General features: G+C 40.8%; 1 protein-coding gene across 14 annotated transcripts in view; it reads left to right on the top strand.

Annotated features, from left to right (window-relative positions):
- The window catches only part of DYM (dymeclin), a 210324-nt gene that overhangs the window by 156957 nt on the left and 41205 nt on the right, over nucleotides 1-12162 (top strand). For all 14 annotated transcript variants that reach the window (XM_015653511.3, XM_015653512.3, XM_033511405.1 and 11 more), the window contains one exon: nucleotides 9961-10143. In XM_015653511.3, coding sequence (XP_015508997.1) covers nucleotides 9961-10143 — 183 coding nt within the window. The remainder of the gene's footprint in view (nucleotides 1-9960; nucleotides 10144-12162) is intronic.

Below are 12162 nucleotides of genomic sequence, written 5' to 3' on the forward strand. Positions count from 1 at the left end.
GTGACAGCAGGTGGTTCACAGGGAATATGCTAATAGTTGTATATATACTTTTGCAGAGAGTGTCACAGGTGTTACTGTTAAGCATAATGTCAAGGGTGAAGAAAATATTTGATAATATAATCAGAGATGATGCTGGGGTGATAGGGTACTGGTGGATAAATTCCTGCAACTGTAGTGTATTGTATGCACTAAAGTTTGGGGGGTGTGAAGGAAAACATGAAGAAAACTGTTTGGTTTAAACTGCTAATTGGTGGTTTTTTTCTGGCCATTTGCAAGATGGAATGTTTTGCCATCTTACTTTTCTTCATGATAAAAATATGGGTTTCTGTACTTCAGTTAACATCATGTAGGATAAAAAGATTAAGAGCCCGTTCCAAAAAAGAATTAAAATATGGTTAGGGTGCTTAAATCTGGAGTTAACTATAAAGTGAAACACAAAAAATGAATGCCTGTGTAGAGCTGTGTCTTCCTACAAAATACTTAAATCTGTTTCTTTTTGGAGACCCACTTGCTTGTTTTAAAGAGGGTCACCAGAAATCATCTCTAAGATATACTTTAAGTTTTAAAGTTTTATATTTTAAGTTACTTATACTATTTACAAATTTAATTAGGCACTACTTACATTGCTATTAATACTACAGTTAGGTTTAATACATAAATTGGAAACTTTGTCTTATATAGACAAATTGCATTGCTCCTGATGGGAGCCTACAAGGAAGTGGAAAGGGACTTTTTACAAGAGAAAGAAGTCACAGGACAAGGGGAAATGGCTTCCCAGTGCCAGAGGGCAGGCCCAGCTGGGATATTGGGAAGGAATTGCTGGCTGGGAGGGTGGGCAGGCCCTGGCACAGGGTGCCCAGAGCAGCTGGGGCTGCCCCTGGATCCCTGCAGTGTCCAAGGCCAGGCTGGACAGGGCTTGCAGCAGCCTGGGACACTGGAAGCTGTCCCTGCCATGGCAGGGGGCTGGAACAAGGTGGTCTCTCTCCCTTCCAACCCAAACCATCCTGTGATGGTTAGCATTCAATGATAGTCATCAAGGTTTCAGTTCTTGTAGCACTTATTGCTACTTCTCCAAAGTTTTGCTGGTGACATTTGCAGGTAAGATGAATGTGTAGAGCTGGAATCAGAAACTTTTTCACTTGAGAAATGTCTGTAAAGTCCTCAAACTCTCCTCAAGGTAGATTGGTTCTGGTAATTAAAGCCTGTATCATGATGATCTATTTACCTTTGTATGGTGGAGTTGGGGTTGTGTGTGCAACTTGTTCTTTCCTGTTCTGCCAGTCAAACTAAACAAAATCTTCCCATACCTCTAAGGGATACTGCTTAATTTCTTGGAGAAATGGAGAAATCCTCCTTTCCTTTCAACAGCAAGAAAACCTCATTAGTATTTCAAGCATAGTATGACTAAATACAAATTCACGGTTTTAATTTTCTTAGTAGGAATGTTGTCATCTTCTAGTAGCAGTTGCTTCCCAGTTTTTGTGGGATCTAAGACAATGATTTTAGTTTTTCTAAATACTGTTTGCTTTCTGTTGTCATTGTTCTGTGTGGTTTGAAAATACAGTCTTGTGAATGTTTGAGCTCCCAGCTGGTGACTGTCAGGTATTTTGGAGATTGTGGTGGATCCCCTTGTGCTGCAGCTTCTTGGGGTGCTTAGACCAGCCTCTGAAGCTCGACCTGAGTAGATGTCTTCCAAAGTAATTTACTTTTTCTAAGCTAGTTGGGATGAAAATAATTTTATTTGATTTGATTAATGGGGAGGCTTGGACCAGCCTGGTCTAGTGGAAGGTTTCCCTGCTGATAAGCCTTCCAAACCAAGCTATTTTGGGATTCTGTGATTCTGGGAATTGCAAAATCCTCAGTAAACAGGTAAAAAGGACACAAGGCTATGAGAGTGTAGCATCACCAAGAATGAGTAAAACCCTGAGGGAATCTGGGCAATTTTATAGACAATTTTTGATTGATTCTGGAGCCTGACTCTGAAGGAGTTGGAGGATAGGTTAAAATATTTTGAAGTGAAGTGGTTTAGGATTGGAAATACAAAGGCAGGAAGGGCATGGATAAAGTAAGAGATGAAGGTGAAGGGCTGACCAGGAGATGAGCTGTGGATTAGCTGTAGGTCAGCTGGATAATAAACACAGTACAGTGAAGTCATGTAAGAAGTACCAGTGAAGCATCTGCACCTTCCCTGGTTATATTCACGTCCTCAGAAGTGGTTCATTATTTCCTGTGCCAGGGCAAGTTGTGAAAACAGAGTTTAAGAGCATGAAAGCAGTTGGGCTTGCTTCCTTGGCAGGTGTCCTGTGATATGTTTTCCCTTGGAGTAGACTGCTCCTGGGCCTTTTCTCTAGGACAGGACACACACTATGGCATTTCTTCCAGTGTAGCCTTGTCATGGCTGTGGTGGGTGTTGGCATTTGGATACAGGCTGGAAACACCATGTTCCTCCTGGGAAATGTGTTCCTGCATGGGCTGACTTGGTGTGGCTGCAAACCTGCACTCTCAGCTTGCCAGGTACTCGGGAAGGTAGAGGAGTGTCAGGATGGACAGTTTATTTAGCAAAGTGTCTGGCAACAAACTTTGCTCTGGTGTGACAGCTCTGCTTTCATTTCTAAGCAGTGATCAGAGATGCCAGGGTTAGTTATTGAGGTTATAATCACTGTAGGCCCTGCATTTTTTCATGTAATACCTACTTTACCAAAAGTTGTCTGAGCTTGACATAGAACAGCCAAAGAGTATTGCCAGTAAAAGAGATAAAGATAAGATTCTGGTCACCAAAGGCTTGGCTTTGAAGTTACTTTGCTCACTGAGGGCAAGAACAGCTTTCTTGTGAGCTTCCTTCATTCCTCTCCATTCTTCCACTCCTTTGGCAGAGGAAGTTTATTTTGTTGAAGGTTTTATTTTCTGCTGAAAGTGCAGGAAATTCAGACAGCTCTCTTGGAAGCTCTCCAAAGCTAATACAAACAAGATACATATGCTTCTCTTAAACTAACTAAAAATAAAATAAATTATTTGAAAATATTTAACTATAGCTATTCCCCTATAAAGACAAAAAGAAAATTTGCATCATTACAGTTGTGGATGCTGATAAATTATGCTATCAAGGTGAAATTCTCTGGAGTGGCTGTTACTTATTCCTCATAAAAGACTGAGGAATACCACCCTGGTATCGGGAGTTACAGACAGAAGTAATAACTACTGAATGTCCAAAAGCATAATTCATTGAAGTATTCTTCAGCGTGTACAAAGCCAGATGGAAAAAAAAAAACTAAAAAAAAGTATGTAAAATGAACTGAAATTGTTCAGCTATACTTTGTGTGGCTGTGGCTTATGGATCTGGAACAGTTTACCAAATCTTTCCTGCCAGTTTCTCCCTGGTAAAAAAGAATCACGGAACTTGTCTGTTTGGGGTTAATTTGGCATTCTTAGTCCTTTTGATGTCTGTTAATTGTGCAGGGTATGTACGCTTTTTTTTCTTCCCATTGCTGACAAAATTGCCTTTATAGTCATATCTGCGTCATGAAGGAAGTTGTTGTTTATGACTGTAATTTTTTATAATTTATGTTCGCAAATTGTTGAATCTCACTGAAAATATTACAGATGAGGAGCTATAGTGAGTCATCATGGACAGGGGCTCAGCACAGAGAACAGCCATAATTACAGTTGCCTGTGCAACCTCCACCCTCACCTTTTCTCTATTCCTACATCTGTATGAGGCCTTCAGCCTCCACTCTGAAGATGGTGGGGGTTCCACAGTATGGATGCAGCAACACAGACATGGTGCAGCCCTCCCTGACATTCCAGGGCCTAAAGGGGCTCCAGGAGAGCTGCCCAGGGACTGGGGACAAGGCCTGCAAGGACAGCACCCAGGCAATGGCTTCCCAGTGCCAGAGGGCAGGCCCAGCTGGGATATTGGGAAGGAATTGCTGGCTGGGAGGGTGGGCAGGCCCTGGCACAGGGTGCCCAGAGCAGCTGGGGCTGCCCCTGGATCCCTGCAGTGTCCAAGGCCAGGCTGGACAGGGCTTGCAGCAGCCTGGGACACTGGAAGCTGTCCCTGCCATGGCAGGGGTGGCACTGGATGAGCTTTAATGTCTCTCCCAGCCCAAACCATCCCAGGTTGCAAAGAGAGGCAAAGGGAGCAGATGTCCTTAAGGGGGACTCATAACTAACAGAGAGAGTGGTGAGTCTGAGATGGTTTTCCTTCTGTGAATTGTGGAGTTCCTGGGAAGGAAACTATTACATCATGTCCAGCTGTTTCAAGTAGCTGCTTCACAGCTTTTGCACACTGTGTACACTCCTGGCCCTGCTGGAGAGGGACCAGCAGTGTTGGTCAGAATGAGCTCAAGCCACCAAGCTTTGACACAAAGCAACTTGCACTTTTGAAAACTCAAATGTCAAAGCATTTTATTGCTGGCAGCAAGTTTCCACTCACTAAAAGCCATTCATTGTCATAAGCAGTTAAGATCAGAATTGTGTTTGGGCATGTTTTTTTTGTCAGCCTGCATTTCCATCAAGTGTTTCTTCTGCAATTATATGTGACATTTCCACTTTATTTTGTCAGGTTTCTTTGAATTAAGACTTCAGCACAGTGTGTTGTCCTGTTGTTTTCCTTTACCCTACTTACATTCTGCAGTTGTAGCGTACTCCCATACCAATCCCTGCTCAGGTTTTGCTTCTTTTAGGCAGATAAGCTTCTTCCTGCTTATTGTGCTAACTATATAATTAGCAGTTATTTAGCTGAAAGTATAATTCAGCTGGAAAATTGCTGTGATGTGACTGCACAGTGAGAAATGTGGCTTTTTTTAATATACGCAAGTGACCTAGGTGTCTGTACCCATTGTCATATTGTGCATAACACCATTCATATGGCTCTTGCCACAAAGGAAAAGTTGCTCTGTTAGATCTCCAATTTTTTTTAAAGTTAGAAAGTAGACCTCTTTAGGCTTACAATTATTCATTGCTTTGGATTGGGGCTTACTGTACATCCTGAAAAAAGGGAGGAAAACCAAATTATTGCATTTAAGTGAATTTCAGCTTGCAATAAAGAAATATATAATCATATCTGTAATATGCAGTCTGAAGCATGTAACTGTCATGTGTACATGGTACAAGACTTAAGTTTGTTCACTAATGCTTCTTGGAATCATGGAATATAATCCCTGAATGGTTTGGTTTGGATTGGAAGGAACCTTAGAGTTGGTCTTGTTCCACCCCTGCCATGGGCAAGGACATCTTACACTATGCAAGGGTCCCTATCCAACCTGGCCTTGGATAATTCCATGGATGGAGCAACCACAGCTTCTCTTAGAAACCTGTGCCAGCTGTGGCTGAGTGTGCAGCATATCTTCCTGGGTTAACAATCAAAAATTAAAAATATCATTAAGAAGTCTGTCACTGCCTGGACCCAGAACTGAAAGTCAAAAAGTGAGCTAATCAAGGAGATAATTTCATCATGGAAGAGAAACTCATGTCCATCTTTGCTTATTGATGTCATTTCATAGCATTACAAGTCACCAAAATTCGGATTTTTCAACCAGCTATTATTTTCCATACAAACTAACTTTGGAGGAAAGGAAACAGAAGGCTGAATAATTTTGTCTCTGTTTATATTAGACATTACAAACCACGAGGAATGGTTATGCAACATTAAGCTGAATTACACAAGACATGCCTCTCTTTAGCTCCTCAAAACTGGTAACATTTAGAGGGTGGAAATTTGCATTCATTCATGATAGAGCTGTTTTAATCAGTTTTTCATCATCACAGTAATTAAAAGAAATTCAATGTTAAATTGAATTCAAAGGATGAGCACTCAGAATGTTCTATTGTGGGAACCAGGAGACGGGGCACCATAAATTAAACACGTTTTTGGTGACACTGAGTTTTTGCATCCTCTGCTGACAGTGATTAGTTTTTTGATGGGTAAATATGTCTATAAAGAACCAAACTATGAGCAAATGCCTGGGGTTTCATGATTAGGCTGCTTGACTTCTCTTGATATTTTAAAGCCATATATTTTTCAAGTGGTTTTACACATCAGGATGTAAATATTGAATTCTGTGGAAATGTTTACTCAGGAGGATATTATGCTACTTATTAATTGTATTGCAGTAAAGAAAACAATATTCAAGATGGTCAGATCCAGGAATATCCAGCTCTGCCCATCGTTTGCCTTGTCTTTGAACTTTAGTGTGTTCCTTGATAGTGTTTATCAAACTTAAATTGTTTTCCCCCAGATAATGTTCTCATTCATCATGTTTTCCCCTGCATCCTCTCAGTTTATTTCCATTCTCTTTTTTCTGGCATGACCACTTGTTTTTTCCTTTTAACAGAAGACTACCCAGATATGTACCTGGCTGTCTTTTAGCTGTCACTGCCTGGTTTATCCCTAGTGCATCTAAAACATGACCAAACATTTTGCCTTAAAAGTTAGAATCTTTGCAAAAAAGCACCACATTTAATTTCTCTCCTGAGAATGAACATGAGGTGACTACCTAGAATTACCCACAATAATGTGAGGGCTGTGCCTACATTCCTGTCCCCTTTGCAGGCATGATTTCAGTCTCACAGTGTCAGTATCAAGCTTTTAGCTTCCACCTTTCTTTTTAATGATGGTTATAATTATTTCTATGGAAATAAACCAAAAAAATAGTGGGGGAGGACTGGTACATGTCAGTGTTGACAACGGCATTATCTGAGCCCTGTTTTGTAAAGGAACGTTGTAGTAATCTTAAATGTGAGTGCCACACTGAATTTGTCAATTGTAAGCAACAGGAAACTTTTAACTCCTCTCCTTTAAATATACTGTTCAATAGATTGAAGCATGTCTATGTTTCACAGATCAATATTTGACTTTTCATATAACATCTAATTCAGTAAAAAAAAAATGGTCTTACAAAGCTGCTGAGGATGATGTGTTAGTCCTTGCCTTGACCACACACATTCAGCATTTCAGCTGTGTTCAGCTGCTCTGAAAGTAATACACAGGGTGATAAACTGCAATAACAAAATGTAAATGTAACTTTATTTATACCTGTCTTGATACCATGTCTGGACGCAGTGGGGCTGTAGCTTGATACTGATGACACAGAGCAACAAAACCACATGGCATTTTATCAGCATATCTCCACTGTCTCATCCAAATGCTGTCCTTGGATTTATGCTTGTTTTTTCCTTTGTTTTGAAAACTTTTAAACCCTTAGGAATGATTCAATCTCTAATTATAGGAGCAGACAGTTCTCCTGATAATGTATGTGCAATACAGGGATTCAGTGCCACTTCTATGTCTTTTATGGAGATCATTCCTCATATAAATTCTTTCTTGTGTAATCAGTTTTGAGAAAAATCTTCACTATGTCTCCTATTTTTCTTCATGGGGGTCCCAGATTCTGCATCTGCAGTGTGGTAGCTGAAGTACAGATGGTTGATTCTGTCCATCAGCTCTTAAAAATTTTAAATTTAATTACTGTGTGATAACTTCTGAACCTTTCCATTCTTTGAAGCTGACCACTAGCAGTCTCCAACCTCTTGGAAAATGGGTAGCAATGCTTTCTGTTTCAATTAGCTGTTTGCCTGGAGTTCTAGATGAACACCTTTTATTCAAAAACATTTAGTTTTTGAAAAGTCGTAGTGTGTTTTTTTACCTGTCTGGTAACTGGATAGATCTCACTTGATTTGGAATCATACTATTTCTCTGAAAGTCATATAGTCTGTAATGCAGAATAGTGTCTTGGTCAGTAGCTCACCCTGCTGCTCTGGGGGCAGAAGTATGGCAGTGTTCAGAGCTTTTAAAAAGACACTGTAATAAGCAAATTCTGCAGTAAATCTGAGTTGATAGGCAGGCACCACTCCCCAGGTGAATTAGGTCTGGGTTTTTCTTCAGGTCCCAATTGAAGCAGTTATTTCTATTTTTGTCTAATATTTTCCATTACGTACTCTTCACAACACCTACCTGGGATGCTGTTTCACAGCACAATAACTAGGTAACTACAGGCAGAGGAACCACCTGCGTTTTGAAAGTAAAGATTATTTTTGTCATAGAAGAATGTGATCCCATTGACAGCAGTCAGCTTTGTAAAGGTTTTTGCCATCATTATCTACACTACACTGCTAATTTAGGAGGTAAAGTCATTAAAAAAATAGGAGATACATTCAGAAAAAATCTATAACCCTCACTGTGAGATCAGGCATCATTGCTAAAGAAGGAATTTTACTGGAATGCACGCACAAGATACTCCTCTTCAAACAAGAGCTCCAAAAAGCTTCCACTTAATCTCCCTTGCACATGTAGAAGACAAGTGTTGGGGATAATGAGACTGAAATATTGGAATAATGATGGGATCTCACTTCTCCATGGTCCTCAGTGTCACAAAAGAAATGGAGAAGCAGGTTAGGGGAATGGTGCTGCCTTCTGAAAGGCACATCTAGGACAGGGACTGGGGACAAGGCCTGCAGGGACAGCACCCAGGCAATGGCTTCCCAGTGCCAGAGGGCAGGCCCAGCTGGGATATTGGGAAGGAATTGCTGGCTGGGAGGGTGGGCAGGCCCTGGCACAGGGTGCCCAGAGCAGCTGGGGCTGCCCCTGGATCCCTGCAGTGTCCAAGGCCAGGCTGGACAGGGCTTGGAGCAGCCTGGGACAGTGGAAGGTGTCCCTGCCATGGCAGGGGGTGGAACTGGATGAGCTTAAAGCTCCCTTCCAACACAAACCATTCCAGGATTCTGTGATGTACACTTCTAGGAAGAAATTTACCTTGCTTTGCATGGAAAGCAGCCAGAGCAAAGTGGTAGCAAAGAATTTTGCTCTTCATGAGTTTAAACAGGATAATGAAGATTCCTGTGTTCTCTTCTGCCTTGGTGAGAGCCATACATCTGCCACATGACAATTCCTACAGTGCTTCTTAATAGTAGAAAATAACTGTGTGCAGATTGAATGACAGCTCAACAAAATGCTGTTGTACGTACTCTCTTTTTATGAAGATTTAAGTGCCTTGTGATAACTCAGTAAATGAACTTTGTGGGCAGTCAGCAAAAGGAAATGTCGGTAGTTTCATTGTTCATATCCAGCAGAAAAACTCAAGCTGGTTTAGTAAGGTTCACATTCTTACCAGACCTTTAACGTCTCACAGTCCAGTGTTTGATGTGATTGAGACAAACTAAATGGTACAAACAAGGTAGAAGTACCCCTTTTTTACCTTATTCCAAGGTAGGACAGACAGCTCTGCAATCAGAATAACCACTCTGGAGATATCCTGATGTGGAACTCAAGGAGAGTAATCCAGATATCTGGCAAGAGTTCACAAGACAGCTTGTTCAGCTTAGGAAGTTTGAGTTGTCAAATGCGCTGACAAAATGAAGAGCTCTACAAGTTTATCTTAGTGTGAAGGCTTAGTGCACTACTAAAGGAGATTCCTTTTTTCATTTATTACAAGTGTTCTTCAATGCCAAGGAAATAATTTTTAAAAATAGTCAAAGGGAAAAATTCTGGTAACAGTGACAGATGTTCAAGGTACAGTGATGTTTGATCCAGTCAGTTTTCCTTCTTCTCTTTTTTCTCCCTTTTCCCTATCACTCCTTCCTGCAGAGGAACAGAACAGAAAATGTAATAAATTAATAAATAAATTACACTGAAGTGCTTTTTCTTAGAATAGGAAGAGTTGAAAAGACTGTTCACTTAACCTTTATGATTTTGGCTGATTATAATATAGTAATGCTTTATGTGATGGCTCCTATTGGGAAAATCAAGCTAAGAGGCTAAGTACTAGTATGAGGTATTTCAATTAAAATTTTGGTGATTGCTGGAGAAAACAGTTTCCTTTCCAGACACATGGATGCCAGATTTGCTCACCGTAGAGACATTACTGGCTAATAGCTCTATTAGTAATAATTACCTGTCCACTGCCTTCATTACTTTATATTTTACAATGGAAAAGGGCACACTGACCTTTTACTCCTTTCTTAAAGGCGCAAGACTTGAATGTGATTGAGGAAGTGATCCGAATGATGCTGGAGATCATCAACTCCTGCCTGACCAACTCCCTCCATCACAACCCCAACCTGGTGTATGCTCTGCTCTACAAGCGGGATCTGTTCGAGCAGTTTCGGACTCACCCCTCCTTCCAGGACATCATGCAAAATATAGACCTGGTGAGTGATATGTGAATGATGGTTACACCTAGTTAAGTGGTCTCTTTGTAATCTTGGGAGGTAGAAAATACTTACCACCTCTGACCAGTTTGTTTTAAAATGTTGGAATTTTCTTGCCTGTTTTTTGGGCCTGCTCTGTGATGACTTCAGTGCAGCATAGAAACACAGAATGGTTTGGGTTGGAGGGGACCTTTAAGGTCATTTCATTCCAACCCTTTAATTTCTTTAACACCCCTTTCCAACATCTTTAACTCAGGAGACTCCGAGGGATTTTGAGATGCCTCTGGTAAGGAATTCCCAAGGTGTGACACATCTTTCACCCCCGAGGGGGTGGACAGTGTCAGCTTCTCTTGACTATCCCTTGTTTGAAACCTGCCTTTCAGGGGAGCAAAGGCTAATTTTCATCATCAAACAATCCTTTTTCTTTTCTCTTACTCCTATCACCAGCCTATTAATAATTATAGGGAATTATTTTTAAATAACTGAAGAGCAGGCATTCAGCTGTCTCATTCCCTGTCTGTATCTGAATATGTGTTGTTTTCACCTGCCAAGTGTTTTCTTCACAGCAGCCTTCCCCTTGTGTAAGGAAACATTTTAGAAGAAAACAGAAGAAAATAGCTGTGGATAAGAAGCTGTTACTAGTGTGACTCTCAGTGTAGTATGACTTTGGGAAACAGTTGTTAATTACTTTTGCATCTGATAGTAGTTTTAATGTTCATATGGAGAGCCTGAGCTTCTGCTAGAAAAATTTGAAGCATTACAAACGTTTCTCTGTCTTCTAGTCAATATTTGCAGAGCTGAGCAATGTTTGAAGCCACACTATGATCACTGGGCACAAAATACTGGAAGGGAGGGCTGAGCAGGTTCCTGAGTCTCTGGATACAGTGAATAACATATTGTGTCTAATAATCTGCAGAGTTTCTGGTTTGATTTACCTTTTATTTTCAGGAGATTGACAGATACGTGACTGCCCGTAAAGGAAAGTAATTTTAAATGCTGAACTGAAATCCTGCTCTGTACCTATTCCTCCTTCTTCTGTACTCTCTTCACATTTTCTAGTCATGCAGGAGTTTAGGGAGTGGAGGACTTGAAGCTCAAAACTCTCCAAACTTTCAGTAGCTGCAGACTACAGGCAGCATTATACTGTTTGCATGATTAGAACAAGATGTCTTAAAGTTGTGTAAAGAGGATATGGTGCACTGAAGATAACAGTTGTCTACATTCCTGACCGAGATAGGGACCTGCTCTGGTTACTTGCCCACATCCAGGATAACTGGTGGTGGCCAGATCCTTCTGCTTGCAGCCCTGTGCCTCCCACAGACAGCAGCACGTCCTTTCCTTTGTAGCAGTTAAATGTAGGTTTTCCTCAACAATTTAAACAATTCCTCCCCAAAACTATTTAATATTGGGTTACAGCATAATGCCAGCTACATTCAAAAACTATTTAAAGCTTTCCAAGGGAGCATGTTGAATTTTTAAATAGCTCCTTTGTTAGAGAAGCAAGGACGTCAAAAAAAGAATTTTTTTAATATTTTTTTTAAATGTACCTGTCACCATCTGGGAAGTGGTAAGAGCTGTCAGGCTTGTAGATCTGAATAAAAGATGAGATTCATCTGACTCCTCGTCTACCCTGTCACGTCCTGCACTTCATACACAGTATTGGCAGCACCATACAGAACCAGTCTTTGTCTTGTGTGCTACAGCCACAATGTTCTAACTGGTCTTGCTGTCCCCTGAAACAGTGGCAAATCATGTTAGTTTTACAGTACACCTTGCAGGGAGCTTGTCTGGGAACCATGTGGGCAGGATCTAAGAAGAACCAAAACGAGTTTCTGTCTCCAAGAACTTACCAGACTTTTCTCTGCAGTGGTAGAGCTGGGAGCTCATTCCTCACAGCTGTATGGACACTGTGATGTCTGAAATGTAGCTGTGCTCTAAAAGGAGTCAGAAAAAAAATCTTAAAATATTTAGCTTGATAAATTTCTAAACTGTATGTTGCTGAAAGCTGGGAGGATATAC

This window comes from Parus major, chromosome Z, assembly GCF_001522545.3.
Source record: "Parus major isolate Abel chromosome Z, Parus_major1.1, whole genome shotgun sequence".
In the NCBI taxonomy this organism is placed as follows: domain Eukaryota; kingdom Metazoa; phylum Chordata; class Aves; order Passeriformes; family Paridae; genus Parus; species Parus major.